This window comes from Platalea leucorodia, assembly GCF_965183815.1.
Source record: "Platalea leucorodia genome assembly, chromosome: 16".
Classification (NCBI taxonomy): domain Eukaryota; kingdom Metazoa; phylum Chordata; class Aves; order Pelecaniformes; family Threskiornithidae; genus Platalea; species Platalea leucorodia.
The window spans coordinates 7,530,577-7,554,223 of NC_138838.1; the positions used below are offsets into that span (position 1 = coordinate 7,530,577).

At 53.0% G+C, this 23,647-nt stretch overlaps 1 protein-coding gene across 1 annotated transcript; it reads left to right on the forward strand.

Moving 5' to 3' along the window:
* Positions 1 to 4,778: 4,778 nt before the first annotated feature.
* Positions 4,779 to 22,102, forward strand: ADORA2B (adenosine A2b receptor). Its single transcript, XM_082328623.1, has 2 exons — positions 4,779 to 5,219; positions 21,314 to 22,102. Exons 1-2 carry the CDS (start codon positions 4,855 to 4,857, stop codon positions 22,005 to 22,007), a joined length of 1,059 nt encoding a protein of 352 aa, XP_082184749.1. The 5' UTR covers positions 4,779 to 4,854; the 3' UTR covers positions 22,008 to 22,102.
* The last annotated feature ends 1,545 nt before the right edge of the window (positions 22,103 to 23,647 follow it).

Sequence of the window (23,647 nt, forward strand, 5' to 3'; positions counted from 1 at the left end):
TTACGATCTTACCATCATTTTTCTGTTTTGTTTTCCAAGGAGTTTGCAGACTGACTGAAATCTCCAGTATGGAAATAATTTTCTCTGGAATTTCGCTCTCCACTTTCCTTTCTCAGTCTCTTCCAGAGAAACGCCTACAGCGATAGAGTGGCACAGCGGCAAACCTCACCATTCACCTCCATCATTGTTTACTTCAGAGCTCATCTGGAATCTTTGACATGCTAATGCTCAGCACAGCAATGCAGGCCATAAATATGCCGGCAGGGCTGAGTACTTGTTTCACCTGCCTGCATACCAAGTCAGCCTCAAAAACCCGGTTCCCTTCACCTAGCTGGCGCAGACTGCCTGTAGTTCAGCCCATCGTTGGCAGTTCCACTTTGAAGAGGGCTTTTGTACCTGCTGCATGGTTTACAGGTTATGTTGTGCCTTGGGAATCCTTTCTTGGAGTCAGGTTCAGGACAAGCTCTGTCTTGTCCTGCAAACCGACTCAAAAGTACTAGTGAAGACTTGAGCGGTAATGGGGATTTTGTTCACAAGGCAGTGCTAGCTCTGCCGGGCAAATGGTTCCTACTTAGCAAGTTGTGGCCGAGGCCCGTTGCCCTGGCAGTCAGACACAGCCACATGACAGACGTAGGCTGGTTCTTTGTCCAGCTCCTCATGTCCACCTCGCAAATCCCTACCATCACCACTGTCACTAGCCGTTCCCTTCACCGACGGTCCTTGCAGGGGAGACAAGTAACGAAGAGGTTAGAAATGCAAGTGCCTCCTGGGGAGACCTGTGTGTGGAGGCTTGTACTGAGGTGCGGAGGCTTGTACTGAGGCGTACTGGCCAGGTCTGGAGGAAGAGAGAACCTCTGAGCCTCCGTGGACACAGAAGGGCACATGCCATGGCACGGGACTGTGCCACAGCCTATACTCCAAAACAGGGCTTGTTCAGAAAGCCCTGGGGACGGCCTCTGCCTCTCTTCCTTATTTCCCAGTCTTCCCTCTCTCTGGACAGTTTTGGGATGGAGCTGCCTCTTCACGGAAGGGGATGGCTAGCTGCTGCTTTGCTTGCAAAGCCACGAGGTACAGGGCTAATGCCCTCTGCCACCCAAGAGCCAGTTCTACTCAATACCGCAGCTCTCGCAGGTGGATGAAGGTTGCTAAAAGTCAATATGACAGATGTGCCTGTAGCAGCAAGACAGATGAATTTTTTGTCTGGAATCCATCTTTTTTTTTTTTTTTTCTCCTGTTTTTGAGACCCAGAAGATGCCTGTGTCCCTCTGAGGCAGAGACACTCCCACTTCAGTGCTTGCTATTCCACTGTTTAACATGCACTTAGCGACTGAGATGGCAAATCTGGCTGCGGGACCGGCCAGAACATCCCAGCTGTCACCAACTCCGCAGCTTTTCCTTGTGTTTATAGACCTGCCCCTGAGGGACAGCCCAGGCTGGCCCGGCCCCTTGTCCCGTGTGCATGGAGAGATGTGTGTTAGTGGGGCTCCTCGCCACTTCTTTGTGGCTGGGCCAAGAGTACTGAAGGTGTCAAGACAGAGATTGTTAGGGAAGTCCTCGCGGAGGCCCGAGACCGCGCAGAGGCCTCACACAAAAGAGATCACAGAGGGCTGCAGGAAACCTGCTGCCTCCAAAGCGGCAGCTCTGCTCCCCCGGGGACTGCAGCGACAGAAGGAACAGCACGTACGAGGCTGGTGGGCTTCTGCCAAAGCAGAGAGACATGGGCTATGGCCACGCCAGGGTGTTGATCCTGTCTCCCACTGCATCGCCATTCATAACGTGGGATGTGTTTAAATCTGTTTCCCTCTGAACAAAAGAGCCAGATTAAGTCTTACACTTGAAAGAAACAAATTGGGGCTGGTGCTGTTTCCTACATGAGTAGTGAGAGACAAATCCCTAAAGCAAAATAGAATCCAGGAAAATAATAGTAATGGTGATTCATGTGTCTCTGTATCTGACATCTTCGCGTCCGACGGTGTTCCAGTGACCTGTTGCCGTGTTACTATTGCGCTCTGGTTCTTGAATGGATTCCACAAGCTGCAAGCTTTGGGCTATATTTACCTTGCTAATCGTGTGACTTCCTTGCTCCTTTACAGACTCCTGTATATAAATATGCACATTAGCACCTGCGGATTCATCACCCTCGGAGCCCCAAGAACTGCAGAGTTTCACAACGCCTGCTCAGATGATTGCTTTACAAGGCCAGCACATTCAGTTGGTATTTAATGGTAGGGTGTACAATGCCATATATTTTAAAACAGGGCTCGAAGAATGCAGCTGGAGGGCAGGGTCGGTATCTCTGGTTGGGAATGGGCTCATCCTACTCTTACCGCCAGCAGGATTTAACCACGTTTGGTACAACAGAGCCGAGCACGCTTGTCCTTGGCTCCACCTGCAGCTAAGTTGCATTCGGAGTAAGTTCAGTTGCATCAGTTAACGCCAGAATAAACCACCGGACCTTGGCAAAGGCTTCGCTGCTTTGGAAAGCCATGAATCTCCGTGTAATGCAAAATCCATAATATTCACTGTGCCTTACTACCTGTCTCACAGAAAGACCTTGCCCAGAACAACCTATTCATCAGAATCTGAAATAATGGTTTCTCTGTCCATGTCTGACTTGATAGACCACAATTTCCCTTGGCTCAGCCCGTAAAAAGTGCTTCCAGAATCACAAAAGCAGATCCTTTTCTAATAAAATGTATCCACTGCAAAAAGTTAATTCTCGTTTCACTGAAGTGCTATAAAGCAGCAGAAGGCTTCTGTTGGCACATGTTTTAGATCTAGGAAAACAATGTGTGTAAAAACCCTGATGTAAATCCATTGCTTTGGGGGAAAAAGTGCTTTTCCATGATCGTTTACCACTGTTTACATGATTATTACAGGCTCTGCACAAGGGAAGCTGCACTCATCCCAAATTAATAAATAAACCAAACCAGTGTGGGCAAGTTCAGGATCCAGCCACCGCTGGGAAAGATGGAGCAGCCTGGCACGGGGGGGCTGCGTACCAGCAGCCTTCAGCTTTCCTCAAAACTCTGTCGATCCTTCCAGCGCAGGCCCGGGCGGAGACCGAAGTTTGAGTCTCAGGATTCTGTGCTTGCCTGTTGTTGCCGTCGCGAGAATCGGTCCTGTCTTCGTGCCGGCAAAGCGCTTGGAGGATGCGAGGTGCAAAGGTGCTTGGTGGGAGGGCAAGGGGCAGCGACACTCCCCAAATGCAGATCCTCTTGTCCAAAAGGAGCAAGGGGACCTCGCTGTACGTCCCCATCGAATTAAATACAGCAGGGACATGGCTTTCCTGTAGCACCCTAGTCATCCTGAAGCGCTCTGCTCCTGAGCTGTCCACCTTGAAAAAAACGGCTTCATTCAATACGAGTTAGGAGTTCCCCTCGTGTCTGTCTGATCCAAAGCATTTCTAGTCAACGAGAGTGTTTCCTTTTATGCCACGTCCCTATGAATAATTTCAATCCTATTTTTCCCATGTGTTTTGCTTTAACTTTGGATCCCCAGAAAGCTTTCCCTTCTACAGGATTTCATTTTCAACTTTGTTAAAAAAAAAAAAAAGAAGAAACAATGGCAATTTCTTTTACTTTCTGTTTGCTACAGGAAGGTTTATTTTGCCTAACGGTTTGGAATTTTTTCTAGTTTCTGTCCTGTATTATTTAGTACTGATGGATGCTACATAACCAGTGTGACGTTCAACCTCCGATCTGGTTGTGTTTTGATGGTGAACACAATATAAAGCATGAAAGCTGTGATTAAAAGGTAAGTAGTTATTAAATTATATTTATCTTCATATTCTCTGCTGGTTTTAAGATCCACCAGTGCAGACAACCCCTTTGACTGCACAGGTTTTAATTTTTTCTGATCCCCTTAGACCTAAACTCAACTACTGTCGCCCTGTGAGTAACAGCATTTGCTAATCCATGGCATTTTGCCATTTTCTTACATCAGGAAATGTCTCGTTGCATGACAACTGTCCACAGACTGAGCGCTGTCATGATTTTTGTGAAATCTTTTACTTTTGGTCAGCGCTCTGCTCGCGGGGGATTTTTCTCCGTGTGGCAACCCCGCCGGCGGTGTCCCAACAGGCTGTAGCAATACCTGAGCCCTGGGTCGCGCTGGGGGAAAGCGTGGGCCGAAACCTTCGGGGGGGGGGGGGACTTTTCACTCCTCGTTTGGCAAAGCGGCCCTCGGCGGGCTGCTGCCGCCCATCGCCCCGAAAACACTCGTGGCGACCACCCTGCCCGGCGGCTCGGCCACCGCGTCCGGGGACGGTGCGGGGGCCGGGGCGGTGCGGGGGCCGGGCGGTGCGGGGGCCGGGGCCGGGGCCGGGCGGTGCGGGAGCGGGGGCCGGGGCCGGGGCCGGGCGGTGCGGGGGTGCCGTCCCGGGGCCCGCCGGTTCTCGGCCAATCGGCTCGGCGCCGCGCACTCCCCGCCCCGCTCGCCCCATGTGCAGAAATAGCCCCGCCGCGGCCGGCAGCGGCTTTCCGCGGGGAGCGGGGCGAGCGGGCGGGCGGGCGGGCGAGCAGCGGCGGAGCATCCCCGGGCGGAGCGGCGGCGGGGCCGCCCCGTCCCGTCCCGTCCCGTCCGGTCCCGTCGCGGGCGGCGCCCCCCGGTGCCGGCGCATGGCCCCGCGGCGGGCGGGCGGTGAGCGGTGCCCCGCGGGAGCGCAGCCGCGGATGCCCCGCGGGGGCCGGGCGGTGCGGGCGGCGGGGGGCCGCCACCCGGGGCTCGCCGCGCCCCTGCGGCCCCCCACGCCCCGGCGGTGAGCCCGGACATGGGTGTTTCTCTCCGGGAAGCGCTGCCCCGTGGCCTGTTGGTACCTGCGGCCGGGCGGCCGGCGGAAAGTACCTTCTTCTCATGAACGGTTCTAGCTCCTCGCCCTGGGCTCTCGCCATGGACACTATGAAAACCACCTATATCGTGCTGGAACTGATCATCGCGGTGCTGTCGATCGCTGGCAACGTCCTGGTCTGCTGGGCCGTGGCCATCAACAGTACCTTGAAGACCGCAACCAACTATTTCCTGGTGTCCCTGGCAGTGGCTGATATTGCCGTGGGTTTGTTAGCCATCCCTTTCGCCATCACCATCAGCATCGGATTCCAGGTGGATTTTCACAGCTGCCTCTTCTTCGCCTGCTTCGTGCTGGTGCTGACCCAAAGCTCCATTTTCAGCTTGCTGGCGGTGGCCATCGACAGGTACCTGGCTATTAAGATCCCTCTGAGGTAAGAGACTGGAGTGGACGCAGGTAGCCACGGTCCCCGACAGCCCAGGCTGTGACCTTCCCTGCCTAAGCGTGCAGGAACTTCTAGTCTCTGGTGTTGCCCTGGGAGGGTTGCTGCTCCCAGGTGATGATGAAGGTAACAGAGGTTTTTGCACTCGCTGCAGGACTGGGATCAGGTTTTCGGTATCCTGCCTCTGACTTCAAAATGTACCTTGGCGCTCAGTTCCTGGAGGGTGTTTGTTTTGGGAGGGTCGGTGGCTCCTTGGGGGGGCTATGCAGTGATGTAGTAGTGTGCTTGGGATAGTTGTAGCTAATCTATGTAGGTATTTATACAGCCCTCATTATCGTGGTGTCTGGGCATCTCCCAGGTACTTAAATACAGGAGCAACCACTCTTTCTCCTGCTTCCCAGCCTATTAGAGAAGTCGTTCCGCAGGCTGGTCTCTTCCTGAGCTGAGGACACAACGCTTTCAGAAAGGCTGAAAGTCATCTTAAATAGATCTTAATATGACTTTGTACACACTTCACATTTTCAGCTAGGGCTAGAGTCTAACTAGGCTGTCTTCCAGTTTTTCGAGTGATATAAGGAATGGACTGAAAGCGCAATTTGTTGCATCTACAAATGCTGAAACTGTATTTCTGTGCCTGTATACGTACCTTTTCCTTCTGAGTGCTTACCATGAGCGAGTGTATAGATCCGCAAATGTCAGAAGGTGTCAGCTCTGTGCATACGCTGTGACAGGAGAAGAGGGAAGGAAAAATGATTCATACCTCAGTTTTCAGAATTTTACAGTTTAAACTTTCATGCAGGGGCAGTATCAAAGACATAAATTGGTTTCCTTCTAATTCATGGGATATTGCAAAATATTGGGGAAAAATGTATTGAATATATTTCACAAGCACTTCACCAGCAGAGTTGGCGCAGCAGCTTCCTTAAGCTTTAAGTGCACGGAAAGCCCGGCTTTGCGTTACAAATGACCTGAGTCTGTTAGTCTCCGTCTCCCTCACGTCTCTGTTGTCCTCCCTGAGCATAAGACATCGACGGAGCCCCGCTGCAGAGTCCAGGACTGATCAGAAGTGGAGGCTGGGGGGAAGCAGGGCAGATTTGGTGGAGGGACCTCAGCTGAACCGTGAAAGCTGCAGCTTTCTTAGATGTCTCCGGCATCTCCCTTGCACGAGCGATAAATTCACCCTAAAATGACTTAAAAAAAACCCCTTCACCCTGTTCTGGCACCTTGCATGGGAGAACTCCTATACCTTGGGCAAATATTAATCAGTCATCAGGCAGATGATAAAAAACGGTAGTGGAAATGCATGTATGCTGCGTGGCGGTGTGTGTCATCGGAGCACGGAAATTCCACGGGACGGAGAGTAAGCGAGAGCCGAGCTGCAGCCCCAGGCTGTGCAGGGGGGAGCGGGGCAGAGCCGTTCAGGTTGCTGCCAGTCGCCCACTGTCCCAGCCGCCCGGCTGGCCTCACAGACGCGCATCGGCTCCGGATGATGATTTGGTGCCTTCTCCATTTGTTCGTTTGGGGCTTTCTTAGGATGGGGGCTAGCAGCACAGCAGCGGCTACAGAAGCAGGTCAGATTTTTTAAGTTTCGATTTAATACTACCACAAGCAAGCTGTTCCAGCACGGGCTGTTAACTCTTTTCCATCGTACCCCAAGCGCGCTGCGAAGTGCTTGGCTGAGGAAGTTGCATCTTGGGAGGCTGGTTTCTGCTCTGCTGGAATCCGAGAGGAGAGCAGCAGATCAGAAATGCTCTGAGGGGATCGTTTCAACGTTTGCAGAAGGGAAGTGGTTTTGCCAACTGACAAAACAGCAAGTGTTTCCTCCACTCTCTTTTTTTTCACAGTCCTGGTCTCTAGCAGGTTTGCTTGACCCTCCGTTAGGTCAGTCTATACACCTGTGTGGGATGAAATCCCAGGGCAGTTTCGCCTTGCTTTGGGAACCTTGCCCAGCGTTGCTTTTTCACCCCATCTTAGGCCAAATTTTATTCCATTTGCACAAACATCTTTATTCCTGTGAGTGCTTCCCAGCTGGACTTATACAGCCCCTTCGGCTGTAAATGGAGATCAAGGAGCCCCATCCTAGGCTTGTCTGAAGTGTAAAGTTTCGTTAAACTTGGTCTTGGCATTGAGGCCCATTTCATTGCTCTTTAAAGGTGACCAGTGAGTAAAACCCCTTTAAAAGGACAGGGGTTTTCACTGCTAGGAGTGCAGGGCAATGGACAGGCCATTGCTTCGGCAACGGGAGATTTAGGGACTAGTACTGAAAGGCTGTTTTTATTTGTACAGCCAACATCAAAAGAGGATAGAGGAGGTTATAAAACTGTGCTGGCAAAACACTTCTCTACTGCACTAGGGTTTTCCAACCAAGGCTTAGTTAGAGCTTCTTCGTCAGCATCGTTATTCCCGAGATGCTCCACGGTGCTGCCGGCGGCGAGGGGCGAGGAACTTGTCCAGCCACCCGCTCTAGGTAGATGCATGCACTCTTTCTGGAAGGAGGTTTGCGCTGTGGAAAGGGAAAGCTGGTCATTAATTTGTAGGAATGGCGACCTTAGGAGAAGTTTCTCACTAAAACACTCATTCTGGAGACCAGTGCAGAGGCTGATAACAGGCCATGAAGTATTAAACGTTTAAGAAAATTATTTGTACCCAGCCCAATCTAGCAAATGCAATAAATAACGCAGTTGTTGCAGAGCAGACAAGCGTCCCTGTCGCATCCACCGGCTCCCTGTGGAAAGCTCTGCAGGGACACTGAGAACTGAATGTGCCATATTATTTCATACTATTTCAGGGCTATTTAAGCACACTGAGAGGCTGGGCAGGCCTGCAGGCTGGGGGTGCGCAGGAGAAGTTTGCATTACAGCCAGGCTAATAATGGATTTTTCAGTTCTGTGGCTGAACCAAAAAATCCCATGGGGAAAAGGAAAATTGTTTCAGTCAAACTGAAACAGCAATGTTTGGAGGTTTCAGTGAAACAAAGTGATCCTGACCAACCTGGCAGATTTTTGTTTGAGTTGCTTAACCCTTCCGATGTTGCTGTGCTGCTTTTTGAAACGGAGGCATCCTCTTGGAAAGGAACTAACAAATTCTCATCGAGACAATTGCAGAACAAAAATCTTACAACATTTTAAAATGGTGTTTTAGAACCCTCCCTCTTCTGGCTAAAAATATTTGCTGAATTTGACCTGAAGCCATGAATTCTTTCTGTCCCTTGAAACTCTTATTTTGTTTGTTTATTTTTGACAAATTTGCTGTTTGTGGAGGAGCCCCCACCCGCGCTGCCCGGTTGGTGCAGCTGCAGCTCTGAGCCCGTTCCTGGGTCCCTTCTCCCCTGGCCAGGACACAGCTGCTCCTCTCCAGACACGCTCTAACCCTGCCTCGCTTCCCGCGCCCCTCCTGCACCCCAGCGCTTCCGAGCAGGCACCGCTGCCGCCTGCGTGTGCCCGTCCCCGTGCCGCCCCAGGTACGCGGCACCAGCCCTGCTCTCGTCTGCCAAGCTGACCCCCCCGCCCAAGCTGGCTCCCCCACAGCGTTTCCTCCCAGCACAATATCAAAGCCAGGCAGCTGAGCATCTTTCAGCAGCAGTAAATCCATCCTGCAGAGCGTTTGGCACAAGAGCGGTGCTAGGCTTTCGCTCCTGGCTTTCTCCAGGGCTGGATTTCACCCCGCAGTCCCATAGCTGTGAGCCAAAGGAGATTTGTAGGTGGAATAAAATCTTTTCCTTTTATTTACATTAACCAAAATCCTTTGGCGTGGCTAATAATTGTAGGTACGAATAGATGCCTGGAACAAATGTGTCAGGAATTAGGGAGGGAGAAGAGTATCTGTATTTAGAGAGCAAAAGGAGAATGAAACACTGTACAATATCATGCTCTGTGTGCCCTTGTCCGGCTGGTAATCTCCTGCAGGACAGTGAACGTTGTGCTGGTGCTGCCTACCTGGCAAACACCCCAGCTGAGACCTGCGGAGGGAAAACAGCCCCAGCTCCCCGCGATTTGGTCTGATCTGGTGCTTGTTCTTCCTCCCTGGATTTAGTTCTCTCCCTTCTCCAATTTTATCCCTAGCAGCAGTGCAAGACTGCTGTTCCCAGGCAGCTTTGCCATGAACTAGAACAGGATATCCATGACCATGCCCTCTCCCTTTCTGCACCTTGCTGAGCCCTCGCTGCCCCCCTGCAGCCAGAGCATCCTCGCTTGGATCACCCTCTGTCAATGGTGTGGCACTGCTCTGCTGCTGGTGCTGCCAGTCTCCCACATCAGCTGCTGCCCCTCCAGTGTTTGACGTGAGGAAGCCAACAGTCCGGCTCCTTTCTGTTCTCCTCATGGGGACAAATTCCTTTGGGTTGTTGTTGCTCATCTGATCCTTTTAGCTGTGCAGTGCCCTTTCATGGGGTGGGTTGGCTGATGCTTTATGGCTGCCTGCCCTCGCTGTGCCTTGCTGCTGCAGAGGAGGGGGTTCCCTCTGTGTTCTCCAGCAAAGAATTGTTCCTGGATTCCTCTCAACTCCCAGCTTCTTCCTCAGCAAACCAAACTGGTGGGTATTTATGGCAGGTGGGAGGGCTGGAGCCACTAAGAGGAGAGGAAATCCTTGTCAGAGCCTTGGTCTTCGCCTCCCATTTTCTATCTGCCACCAACGACACAGAATTGCAGCTGCTCTTCCTTCTTCTGCCCTTGCTTCATTTCCTTTCTGAAGGGAAATCCTTGCACTGCCCTTCATCTGAACTCCCAGGCATGTTCTGCTGTCATGGGTGGCTCACACGCCGTGCCCGATCCTGAGACCCGAGCAGCACAGGAGGCATCATTACTGCAGAGCAGCGGATGCTTTGCCTTCCCGGTCCGTCAGATGGCTCTGCCTGGCCAAGGGTACCATCAATTGATAAACTTAACATGCAACAAACCTGGCAAACGTGCTGAGTGCTGCGGGCCGGAGGGCTGCCGTGTTTGCTTCAGCGACGGAGCTGTCTTGTCTTTAAGGAAGTTTGGGTCAGTTGGGCTCGACTCGGGCAGAACCTGGCGGGGTTTGTGCTGCGGCCGGCAGCGGCCTTGCCGTGGGTCTCCCAGGGCTGCCACTCGCTCCGGGCTTCGGATGCAGCCGACTGTGGACACAGAATCACAATCAGAAAATCAGGAATAATCACATGTGCCCTCATGGCCATAAACCGGAGAGGGAAAATGGCAGCTATTTTTAGTTATGAGCAGCCTGGTTTCCTTAAAATGTGTGTCCCAGATTTTTCTATTTTTTCCCCCACCTCGGGAGTTACTTTCCTCCCAAAAAGCAAAAATCCCAACAGGAGGGGAATGAATTGTCTTTGAGACCTCTGCCCCGCCGCGGCTCCCGCAGAAGCTGGGGGTAGCAGGGATGTCGGGGAGCGGCAGCTGAAAGCCTCCTTTCCAGGCTGAGGGCACTGAGCTCTGGGCTGAGCCAGAACCCAGAGCTCTGGGTTTAGGAGCTTTTTTCAGTTCTGGCCAGCTCAATCTATAAAAAATACAGGTTAATTTTTAGATTTTAAAAAGCAGCTTTTGAAATCTGTCAGAATTTTACTCCAGAACACCTTTTGACCTCTCTGCAAAATAATATGTTAAACCGAAATGTTTTGACAGCAAACTGTTTTATTTTGCAGTTTAAAGTTTTTGCCTTGTTAATTAGCGGGCTTGTTCTTGGGGTTTTTACAAATTTGCTGTTTTTTGCAGCAATGAGCACAGCCCACAAAACTGAGTCTTTTAGGAGTGTTCTGCCCTGGCCCTTGGCTGCGCCGGGCAGTCAGCGCTGGGGGTGTGGGGGCTCCTGTTGCTGTGTTATGGACAGCTTTGGGCCGCAGGATGCGGGGAATCAGTGACACCAGCTGTGCGTACAGATGTGTCCGTCCTCTCCCCTCCCCACCAGCTCTCACGGTTTTGCAAAGTCCAACGATGGGCTCAGAGACTTTGTACGTGCCAAAGAGCGGATTATCCCCTAATCCTATGGATGACATCAGGCCTGCGCATGAGCCACAAATAACCCGCGAGTACATCAGTGGGTGCGTGTCCGTGCCCTTACACTCGCCCTTCGGTGCCGTGTGGGCACTGGCGTGGCACTGGGAAAGCGGGTGGTCGCTGAGCACCGTGACCAGAGCTGCTGGACCCGCTGGGGACGAGGGACAGAGCACAGTCCCTGCAGGAGCGGCTGTGCAGGCAGACCGGTGCCACTGTGGCTGGGGGCCCGCCTGTACCCCCTTCATGATGCACTGTGCATCAGCACCCATCAACCTGCACCCCAGTGCTCACCTCCCCCTGAAACCCAGTTCCAGGCTCCCCAGGAGCAGGGTGCTGCTGTCGGCCACATCCTCCCCCCACCCCGTGCTCAGACCTGCTGGTCTTTTCCATGAGATTTGCCCGTCGTGCTGCAATGGCGTAGCTGGCACGCAGGGGCTGGATGCTGTGTCGCCAGCTGGTTCGAACCCGGCTGCGCCTGGGCAGGGAGGCGAGGACAGGACGGGCTCCTCGAGCTGCAGGAGCACGCTGGGACGGGGCGCGGGTGGGTGAGCGGTGCTGGGCTCGGTGCTGACCACACGAGATCCAACAGCCCTTGGGAAGGTGGATCAGGGCTTTGCAGGGAAGGTAGATGAGTAGCAACTTGCTGGGGCTTGCAAATAGAAAGGCCAGCGGTTTGGGGCCTTTCAGAAGGGCTTTAGCACCCGCTTCATTACAGAAAGAGTGATCCAGCAGAGATCTGCCATCTCCCCACCCTTATCTGTTGTCTGAGGGAGCAGGGCACCGGTGCATGGGAGGGGTAGTGGTCGCACCACTGCACTATATACAGGATCACACCCGAACAGCTCGCTGTGAATCATAGTTCCTATCTCACCTCTTCAGCCGCCTTTAACTCAGCTGCCCCGGTGCTGCACATCTGAGGTCTGACGCTCTGGGAGGTTTGGAATGACAAAAATTCTCAGCCCCAGGCACCCTCAGGCAGATAACGTGGGGCTTCAGAGCCCTGGAGGGAGGGTGGTGCGGGAGGAAGAGCTCGGGAGGGCTGCAGCCTTGTAAGGCTCCTCAGCCCTGCGGTTGCGGGTAGGGAGAACCAGGTTTTCGTGCTCTGGGACTCAGAAACACCCTATGGAACATGAAGGGCGGGCAGGTATCGCACACTCCTGCCTGCACACGGGTGTCTTGAGGCGGCTGCTTGTGTTTTGATGTCACCGGTTGTTGGCGTGTGAGCGGCGGCGTGCGGAGCGCTGAGCTCGTTTCCTTCCTGTGCCTCGGGGGCTCTGCGCACCTCTGCAGTCCCCCAGCACCCGGCGTGTTCACAGGAGCAGAGCATGGGGTTGCCCAGCGTGGGCAGGGCGCCGGCAGCTTGCCCTGCACCTCGCCCTGCACCTCGCTCGTACCCCGCGTGTCTTAGTTCTGTTTTCAGTCACCTTTTCTCACCCATCAGGGGCGAGAGCTGACTGGGGCCGGCTTCTACAGACAGAAACTAGGGTAGCAAATGCAAATGTGGGCTGCTGTGAAAGCGTGTGTGTGAGAAAAATACGCACACATGCACATCACAAGTGCTGTCGGTTTTCAACAAGTGCTCAGCTCTGCAGCCCCCTCCCATCGCTCCCCGCCCCGCAGCAGCCTGAGCTGCAGTTTCCCTTCTTATTCCCTTCTTAATCCTCCAGATTACCCAAATGTGTGCTGTTTGCAGAGTGCTTTGGGCCAAAACTGCGCTCTCCTGCATTTCTCCTTCCCACGTTCCTGGTCCTGCAAACCCGATGCCCTTCAGCCGTTCCCCTGCCCTGAGCCGGTGCTGTGCTGGCAGCGGCAGGACTGAGGTGCCAGCCCGTGGAGGGGTGTACAGGGATAAACCGGGGTGAGGCGGGAGCTGGGGGCTGTAAAGGGCAGCCTTCGCTCTCCCAGCTGCTCTGCCTCCACCCCGGGGCAGGAGTTCACAGGAGGGATAAGCAGATGGGTATGGATATCTTGCTGAGAGGGTGTTAAACCTGTAGGCACTCGATAGTCCAAGCTCGCAGGCTGCAGGACCTGGCATGGTTGTAGCCTGTGTGGGGTAGGCTGGGGCATGCTGGCACAAACAGGTATCCTGGGGTAGGGAACGCTCCCCTCCATACGCCGGGCTCATCCCAAGAGGCATCGCCACGGCTGAGTGTGAAGCACAAGTGGTTTTGTCCATTTTTGTCCTGGGAAGAGTAATTTGGAGTCTTTGTAAGTGGGGAGCAGTTGACCTGGGGCTGCAAACAGGTTTGCCTCTGACTGGCAGCCATCCCCGTCTTCCTCTGGGAGCAGCAGAAGGCCAGTGTCCACCCGAGGGCTCATCTTCAGCCAGGACTGCTTCTCCTGGCCTCGCCACTGCTCTTTGTGCCTTTCTCTGCCTCACAGCTCTGTGACCCTGCTCCCAGGTGGAATTGCTTCCCAGTGAGCAAACGCAGTACGGCACGTCTGGAGCCGCCCCAGCCCCTGCCAGCCTCCGATCATACGCTGGCCTTGTCTTCTTCTCTTATTTGTTCAAAAGCATCTAGCTTTTCTTTCAGACTAAGGCTGAAAATGCCATATAACATGAGCAAAGCAAGCCCTGGAGCAAGATAAGGGCTTCCAGTCTTTAAATGCCTTTTAGTGAACCTCCAAATCTAGAAATGAAGTGTTGCAGCCTGTGACCTTGCTGGTTAGCTGCCTCAAGCAGGAATGGAAACCTAAGAGCACCGGGGGGCGAGCAGCTGGTTGTTCCTCCTCACTGTGAGGATGGGAGCCAAGGCAAGGGTGGGTTCCCGAGCACCCAGGCTCAAAGCTCAGAGCAGCACCCACGGACTGGCCTCCCTTTTGAAGACAAGGCTTGAGCAGCAGCCGGGCTGCGGGTGGTGAGGTCCAGGTGTTCTCACTTTCATGTCACTACCCAGATTTGCACGACAGCGGGGCGCCGGCGCAGCGTGGGGTGCTCCCCGGTGGGTGGGGGTGCTCGTGGGGGTGCTGCCCGGTGGGTGCGTGCTCTTGGCTCTGGGAGCTGGGGACGGCTGTTGCCCCGGGAGCGCTCGCTTCTTCCCATTCAGCTTTTCCTGACAGGTTAAGGATGGCCACGAGCCAGCATCTTATGGCACGTTCAGGGCTGTCTCCATCCCCCGGAGGGTGGGGGCGCAGGGGCTGAGCTGCCGCCGGTGCTCAGGTTTCCCACAAAAGCAGCAGGCAGTGGGAGCGGTGCTCTGACAGCCAGAAATGGATGGCGCTGAGCGATGCCTCCTGCCCCTCCACATAACCCCTGTGTGCTCACCTGAGCTGTGGGTGCTGGCGCGTTTGCGGTGGCCCACCCAGCAGAGGCCGGGAGCGCGAGCGGGGGACGCTGCTGCGGTCCCCTGCGCACAATGGGGACAGATGCGGGAGGAAGTGATTTGTCTACAACTGGACGTGGACAGGCGCAGATGTCCTGCTTCCTCGGCTGATACCGTAACTGCTGATCGGATTTCTCACTCTCACTGCCAACTCCTTCCTGGTTAAAAAGCACAGCTTTTTCTTTTTTTCTTCTTTTCTTTTCTTCTTTTTTTCCCCCCTCTCTAAGGTGCAATTTATGATTCATTTAGATTGTCCTGCCAGGATATTTCAGCTGGTATGTGATCTCCATTCCATGGCCGTGCATGGAGCAAACAAACAGCAGCAATGGTGCTTATTTCATGCTGTTACAGCTCCAAAAAAAAAAAAAAAGAGCAAGATGCAAAGTACAGCTGCAAGTAGCTGACAAGGATACAATGCTTGGCAGCAAAATAGCTCTCTCCCCTTGTGAATGGAGGTGTCTGTGTATTTTCCTTCACACTTAAAATAGAAACATATAAATTATCACTGCTTGTTTGTATCAGAGCACCTGCGTAGTCCGAATTCTGCAACCTCTCCATCTGCTCACCTCCCTGCATCCGGCAGCCCGGGCATGGGGCAGAATGGGGAGGGAAGCAGGGAGAGCAGCGGGGAGCACCAGCCCCCGGGGCTCCCTCCACAGCTCTGGGCACCCGGAGTGCAGAGAGCACCCATGCTGCCTGCAGCATCCCTTGCACAGCCATCACGCCTCTGTCTCCCCACTGATCCCATCGAAGGTGGCCTCAGCACAAGATATCTGTGAGTTTGCAGTTTAAGGACTGAAATTGCTCGCCGAAGGCTGATCTTGCGCTGGGGCTTGGCAGCGGGAGAACTGGCCCAAACGCCCTGAGCAGAGCAGGGCCGAGCAGCAGCCTCCCATCAGGCTGGGGCGCAGGGACGCCGGTGTCGCTGCTGCTGACCTGCAGCTCTGCTGACGGACCCACGTCTACGTGGGGTCGGTGTAGAGTGAGGTTGACCACACAGCGTGTGCAGGTTTAGCGCTGCGCCTTGCCTGATTCAAAGCGCTCCCCTGCACCATCTCAGAGACTCTGAAGATGCCGGGACAAGGGTTGGGACCCTCCTGGCTCTTCCCAGTAAAGGCTGCAGAAGGCAGAGATGTCCCTGTTCAGACGCTTAGACTAAGCAAGCCTGGGAGGCTCTGTCGTGAGAGGAAATTTTCCTGATGGAAAAATCAATGCTGCGACTTCAGCATTGTGTTAGATACACGAGAGAAGCATTTAAACACCCGGTGTCTGTGTGCAGCGTTCACAAGCGCAGCCCTGCAGCCTTTGGGGGCTGCTGGTGTGATGAAGCCTGACCGCGGGGGGCTGGATTTCTCAAAACATCTTTTTGTTGCTAGAAGCCACATCTCAGCCAGCCTCAGGGACTTTACTCAGGCACCCAGTGAGGACGGGGGACAGCGCTGATGCCTGGGCAGGTGGACACCCTATTGCAGATGTCTGAAGAGCCAGGACCCACAGTGTATTTGCCAGATACCAGCTGCAGGTCTTCAGACCATGGCAGAGATGATGGAGCTCATTTTTGTGTCTCCAACAGTGGCCCAGTAGCAGGGAGGTAAGGAAGGACTTTGGGAACAGGGCTGCGGTGGTGAACAAATGTAAGGGGGTTGTGCCACTCTGCAGGTGACAGTCAAAGGGGTCACCTCCCACCTGCCTGCCCCTGGGCAGGGCAAGGGCTGCGTGGTCGAACGCTGCCCAGCGCAGCGGACCCTGCACCACAACGCTGATGAGCACATGCTGGCAAGTGCTGATGCAGTTCCTCAGCTTGCAGATCAGCCTTTTGTTCAGCAAGATGTCTCAGATGTTCAGTAAAACAGACTATTTGCTATTGGCCCTGCTCTTTGCTAACCTCAGGTTTATTTACTCAATAACTTACGAGCCAGGGCCCAGGCCAGCGTCATGGCCAGGGCCACCATCAGACTCCACCAAGCACCAGGAGAGTGGGTGTGTGGCACCACAATGTTTTGACCTGTTCATCCTTCTGAGCTGCTCGGGGACAGCAGGGGGTTCACCCCCATTCCTGCTCTCCGAGATAAATAATATGGGAATAATAGTCCCCTTCCAGACTGTTTCCTCCAGGCTGTTGCTGGTTTCTGCCCCAAGTCTGATCGCCCCAAATGCTAAATTACGCCTCGGTTGTAGGCTCCTCGTTAGACAGGAGCCCAGGGGCAGCAGTGCCTCTGCTTGGGTGATCTCCACGGGGTCACTGCAGGGGTTGGTGGGGAGATGCCAGGTACGTGCAGGACATCACTCAGTTCCTGCCCGTCGGGAGCCAAACTCCTGCACGGGAGAGGCTGGGCTGGCTGCAGGCTGGCAGCGCGTCCTGCTCCGCTCCGGCTCTGCTTAGCAATGCCTGCCTGGGTGTCTTGGCCGCTATCCAGCTCTAGTAAATAGCAGTGGAAATGCAATGAGATTTGTTGGAAAAAACCACCCGGACCATCCTGCCACCCAGAAGCACAGTGCCTGGCGAATGCAGAGGGGTCTCCAGCACCCTGCGCTAATGTACGACTCTGTCGCTTTGGTGGTTGCCATGATGCTCTCCCAGGAAAGCTGTGGACCTTGCTGAGCCATCACTGAAGTGGAGGGGCCACAGGCAGCAGCGGTGTGCGCTGGGTGAAGGACATCACCTCCAGTCCATGGGGAGCTCAGGGGACATCTCCAGCCTCAGCAGCAGAGCGGTTGCTCGCTCCACAGCACGGCGACTGGGCTGAGCTGTCTTGTGCCCTAGCTGAAGCCTCTGCCGCTGGCCCGTTTTGGTGACGGCACAGCAGGTACAGACCCAGCAGCCTGGCTCTTGTACGCCATAACACCGGTGGGTCAGAGCCATGTTGTAAAAGCAGCTGAACTTCAAGTATTTGACCTACAGCAACCCGGGCTGCGTGACTGTGACACTGGTGGCAAACGTATAGTTGTGTAGGTCAGAAGAATAGAAACCTGACGCGCTCCATGGTGGCAGCACGGTGGGGATGGCATCGGGGCTTCTGCAGCGTGTCCTCTGCAGGGGCACTGGGTGGCAGCTAGATAATTAGCTGCTTGATGATGATTGTGCCAGTAAAGAGACTTTGCCTGGCAGTGTAAAAGGAACTAATGCATTGCCAGGTTATTTAATCTCAATAAATCATTTAAAAATATTCAGCTGTTATTTACATTAAAGCAACATTTGATGCCTCTGGGCAGAAACATAGAGAAGATTCAATATTTGTTATACGTTAATTGAGCAGACTTAGGTGAGTAAATTTACTTTAATAGTTTTTTGCCTAATAATATTAAGCCTAAAAGAGAACGAAGGAGGGGTTTGCTGGAGCATTTAGAGCTGTGAAAATCTGTTGGTTCCTCACTGTCTGATCATGTTTTATAGAGCTTAGGAAAGAAGTTGAGTCTCGGTTGTCTCGCAGCCAATGCCTGCTTTTCTCGATGCTGGTTTGCGATGGGGGTTGCAGCGGTGTGCAGCGGCTCGCTAAGGAGGCTCTTCGTGCCTTGAGCTGGTAATAGTCATGCACTTCTTTATTTTTAAGCACATGCTTAACTTCCGTTAACTTAAGGCAGCGTCCCACCAAATAAGTGTATTAAGGTAATAATAAGGTAATTAGTGAACAATTTTAGAGCATCGCACTATCCCCAGTTTCACCTTGGCCTCTTCTGGCTGGTAGCTCGGTGACCAGCCGTGACCGCTCTGTAGTCACAGCAGCGACCATCATCGTTACCTGGGACCAGTCCACTGAATGGGGAGATGTTGGGAGGCATTTGCAGTGCATCCCTGCAAAAATAGAGGCGCGCGTTGTTCCCTGTCAGTAACCGTCTCCGCCTGAACGAGCACCACCTCTTCCCTGCGCCGACAGGCCTGCAGCCCTCTCCATTGCTCGGCTCTGGCTCTTGCAGACCCAGAGCGCAGCACGTTTTTCCGTCTCCTCCTTGAACGCAGAAGGGGCCCCCGTTTAAATGTGATCCTGGCTGCAGCTCTGCCGTGTGCGCTGGGGAAGAGCGAGCAACGCTAAAATAAACATGCCACCATTACGGCCACTGGAAAATGAAGTGACTGCTTAACTGGTTTTGTAAACCTTCAAGCCGAGCTTTATCTTTGCAGAAGGGTTCAGGAGAAGAGGAGGTGGAAGAAGCCTTATTTGGGGTCATATGTTTGCAGCAAGAGGCAGCACCAAATGTCACCAGCCTGGAGTGGCACAGCAGCACCGGCTTCAGCCTGGCATGCTGAGCCGCCGCGGCTTTTCCCTGTGTTCCTGTGCACAGCCTGCTTCAGACACACAAAACTCTTGACTCCTTCAGTCTCTCTGCCTGAACAATGGACCCTTTTGCCTTTTCCAGTCTCACTACAATAGATTTGGGGATGTGACATGACTGAAGCAGCAGAGAAGCAACTGAAGTGATCAACTAAAGTGTGAATAGCACAAGCCAAGGAGCCAGGGTTTTTTTCTTCCCTTGTGCCGAGCTGTGGGTCAGCAGCAGCTCTTGGTGCTCCTGCAGCGCTGACTAAGCTTGGACAACGTCGTAGCTCGCGACTCAGACTTTGCCAAGAGATCAGATTTCTGGGAACTTGCTCCGAATCAAATCAGTTGGCCCTGCAGCCCCAGACCAGCTCTGGCTCCTGAAAACAGGCACTTAACACAGGGTTTTGAAAGCAATGGGCTTGCCCTCAGTGATGCCCTGTCTGATAACGTCTCATCTTCTGAAGCAGCAAGACTTAACAATAATGAGAGAAAATTGCAGGAGAAACCCCTCAGTGGCTGGACCTGCCCTTTAGACATCTACCCCGTGGAGCGTGTTCACAGTTCAGCATCACCCACATGTGGCTGCTGCTCCCGCATCCTCTCGGCCTGCCCCGGCCGTGCCCGAAGCGAGCCCCGCTTGCAGCGGCCGCGCAGAAGGACCCAAGGGGTCCCCCAGCCCCTCTTTGCCTCCCGGTTCGTGCTGGCAGACCCCCCCCGTTTACCCTCCTGTCTTTGTAGCTTGCAGGAGGAGAGGGACACACGGCTCGCACGGAGGCGACCGCAGTGTGATTCAGAGGCACAGCTGCGGTTCTGTGGGAATAAAACCCTCCCCTGCCTCACGGGCCGGAAGAAAATCAGAAGAAATGTTCTTAGGAAAGGAGGAACGGGGTAGTGAAGCCAGAGTAAACAAGCACTGAGAGAAGGGTGTGGGAAGGGGGGGACGTGTGTCAGCCAGCAGATGCTAACTGGCTGTGGAGAGGACAGTGATGGGTTTCTCATGTTGTCTCTCTGGCAGTTGCTGGTTCTGCCTATCTCCAAAAAGCAATCCGACTGGTGCTTTGATGTTGGCATCTGTTCTGGTTGCACCCAAACCAGCTTGACTTTTGCTGCTTTAGATTCCAGCCCTGTTTGTGTCTCTGAGCATCAGCCACAACCTTTGTTTTCTTGGCCATGGAGGCACCCAGCCCATGGGGTTGGGAAGGGTGTGGGGCAGCGCATGGCTCTGCACCCCTCAGCACTGCAGCAGCTTGTCCCTGGGCCACTGTGGAGCTTCGTTGTAACACATGTGAGAGCAGCAGGTGCCCAAGGAAGGTATTTACTTAAAAATCTGGATCTTTACAACCAGTTATGGTGGGTCAGCAGAGCACAAGCATCGTTTGACGGCAGCAGCTATGCACGGCTGTATGGTTTAACCTCACTGACGGCTTCAGCAGCTGCAGGCCCGTGTCTGTGTGGCTTCAGGACATCTCGATGGTGCGTGTCCTACAGAATTGGCACGTCACATACATGAGCAGTGGAGGCTGACACCAGCCCTGGGAGCTAAGCGAAGCTGCCTGCATCAGCACTGTTGATGGAGGATGCATCAAGCAGGGACATCGAATGGGGGAGAAGAGCCCAGTGTCCCTGGCTCCCAGCTCCATGCCTGGATGCGATACTCTGAATGGAGACACAAACCCTAACTTGTAACTCTCCTAAGCAATCCCTCATTAGCAGTTGCTTTCAGATGCTGGCTCAGAAAAGTCTTTCAGGGTATTTGTTATCCAGCCACAACAAGCTTGCGTGGGCTGCAGTCTGGCACGTGTAAACCAGCAATTGCACAGTTTGGGAAACTGGTAGAATCCCTGGTTTCCACACATGTGTACTTCCCACCTTAGTGTATGAGGTGGCATGGGAAGGGACATCACATTATGGGACTGCTGCAGCCTCCAGTGAAAGCCAGCATTGCTGTAGGCACAAGAGCAGCCCAAGTTGAAGCAAGTTGGCTGTGGTATAAAGGCTGTAAGTTTGTGGTGATGCTGGTTAAGTCTTTAGCTACCCATTAGAGTGTAGAATTGAGAGCCAGCATTGTCTCAGCTGTAATAAGTCAGCCCAGAAGTTCACGTAGCCCAGCAATGTGGCCTGGTGTGCTCAGTAATGGGTGCTTAGAGCAAGAGAGTAAGTAAGTTGGTGGTTACAGATCGAGCCTTCCCCCTGGTCTTGCCCTCCTTGTAGTTGGTGGTTGAGGCTCATGCAATGATAAAGCCTTTTTTAAGACTCCAAGCTCTTACCTCCTATTGAAGGATGTTCACAGGCAGGGGCAGTGCTTGGCACCTCTCAGGAATAGTAAGGGAATCACCGCCCCAAATCTACGCGTAGGCGTAGAGCACAGGTGAGATTTTTTTACCCCTCTGGTGATGACAGAGGTGAGGTTCCTGCGTGGGTGTGGGTGGGATTTCCGTGGCATTAGCCAAACTGCTGATGACTTTAACTGCAGGGAAGTCACGAGCACTCATTTATTTACTGGCTCTATCTTGGTTTTGTTCCTGGTGCTGTAGGTATAATAGTCTGGTGACTGGCAAGCGGGCAAGAGGACTCATCGCTGTGCTGTGGCTCCTGTCCTTTGGAATTGGACTGACTCCGCTTATGGGCTGGAATAAAGCCATGAGCGGTTGTCCCAACGCCACCAACGAGACAGGGGCTGACACCGGGACAGAGCACCATGGCTGCTTCATCTCATGCCTCTTTGAGAATGTGGTAACGATGAGCTACATGGTGTATTTCAACTTCTTTGGCTGCGTGCTGCTTCCGCTTATTATCATGCTGGGAATCTACATTAAGATATTCATGGTTGCCTGCAAACAGTTGCATCAGATCGAACTGATGGGCAACTCCAGGACCACACTGCAGAAGGAGGTCCACGCAGCCAAGTCTCTGGCCATCATTGTAGGATTTTTTGCCTTCTGTTGGCTGCCCCTGCATATCTTGAACTGCATCACTCACTTCCACGAGGAGTTCTCCAAATCCAAGCCTGAGTGGGTAATGTATATGGCCATCATCCTCTCCCATGCCAACTCTGTCATCAATCCCATCATCTATGCCTACAGGATCAGGGACTTCCGCTACACCTTCCGCAAGATCATTTCCAAGATCCTCTGTAAGACGGACGACTTCCCCAAGTGCACCACTGACAACAACCAGCACCTGACTGTCATCAACATTAACTCTCCGGTAGCCTGTGTGACCATATGACCGTGCGTGTCCTGCTCCCAGGGTTTTGCCGGCCATCCCTGACACTACCCTTCCCTGTGCCTATGTGAACAGTTACAGCGAACTCCTAGAGGAGTGCTCAGAGATGACCACTATGCAGTTATGCAGCTGTATTTTTTTTTTATTTTTGTAATTAACATAGTGCCTCCTAGAGGAATAACCTGACCGGGGAGGCTGCGTGCAGCTCACCCTCGACTGTAAACCCAGCTTGCGTGAGTGCTGGTGATCGTATTGTATTTCCTTTCCAGGTCAGACATTGACTGTGGAAGACCCACCTGCTGGGGGTGTTTCCCCAGTTGTGCTGCTCATGTCAAGTCCTAGGATCTTTATTTTAATTATTATTATTATTATTATTTTTTAATCTTTTGATTCATTTAGGAGTAATAATTTTGTATCTGGTTTTGGGTTGTTCTTTAAGTCCATACTTGACAGCACTTTGGTAATACCCTAATTATTCCATCAATTGTTTGATGCAGCTAGTATTCTCCGATGGGAAAAAGTCTTACTTAGCCCAGTTGCTGGTGTGAAACTGAATCTGCGTTCCCGGCTCTGAGGGACGTGACCATGTTGATGGGAAAACAAGATCAGAACTGGCCAGCTATTTTTGGCCCCAGTATGGAAGCTCTACTTACTTACTGAAAGAGAAAAATTTTAGAAAAGAGTGCACCGAAGTTTTACAACAGTGGTTTTATTGCCTTTAAATCACTTTGGTCTACAGGATTGTGCAGACCAGTGCTTCAGGTTTGATTTCAGATCTGGTTCCTGCTCTCAGAAGGCAGAAGTGCCCCAATGGTCCTAGCTCGTCTGATCCAGAGTCACTGAGGTTAGTGCAAACACGCCCTTGGTGACATGAGCTCTAAAATCAGATTTTTGCTCCCAAGTCAAAACTTGGCAGCCTTGCAGTGCTTCCAGAAGTGCAGGTTTTAGCTGTGATAGCTGGATGCTGCAGCTTACCTGATTCCTAAAACTTGGTCTTGCTGGGGTTCCTCTGTAGCCCAGTAACCCCCAGAAGCTGTGAGTGCTTTTTTTTTTTCTAATAGTGATTTTTTTTTAATTATTTTGTTTAATCCTGACCTGCATCAGTAGCAAAAGAGACTGGAAGGGAGCTAATTTGCTTGAGAAGCTAGAATGCCTTGACTTGCGACCTGGTTTTGGCCAGGCTCTTTGGGAAGAAGCTCACCTCGCAGATTGCCCAGCCCGGCCTCTGCAGCTAGCCGCGGAGGCCTGGCCCTTTGCGAGGACAAAGGCCACTCAACAGCAGAGCAGTCTTAATTTGTACTGCACGTTAATAACTCTCTGCAACCACAGCTCAGTAATTACTGCGACTGATTTCATGTGTAACAACTGTGACATGCAAAACTAGGCAATGGTAGACAGAACAGTGCATTAATTTCTGAAGTACGAGCTCCACTTCTCCAGACTGCACGGCGGCACGCGCACTGCTGTAAATGAACCAGTGTTTCTGGCATGTCTGTTATTTTGCAGGGCGGTTTTGTTCCACAACGGAGAGGAACGGGGAGGGGAGTCAGAAAAACACCAAATGGCCTCCCTCCTTCGTGCCCAAAAGCCAGTTGTGGTACAGAGACACAGCTGTTCTTGACTAGCTCAGACCTGCCATCGCG

Bases quoted from the DNA above. Each gene is read 5' to 3' on its own strand.
- ADORA2B (XM_082328623.1), top strand. From the start codon at position 4,855: ATGAACGGTTCTAGCTCCTCGCCCTGGGCTCTCGCCATGGACACTATG. The intron at 5,220-21,313 runs GTAAGAGACTGG...CTGGTGCTGTAG, and splicing joins GCTATTAAGATCCCTCTGAG to GTATAATAGTCTGGTGACTG.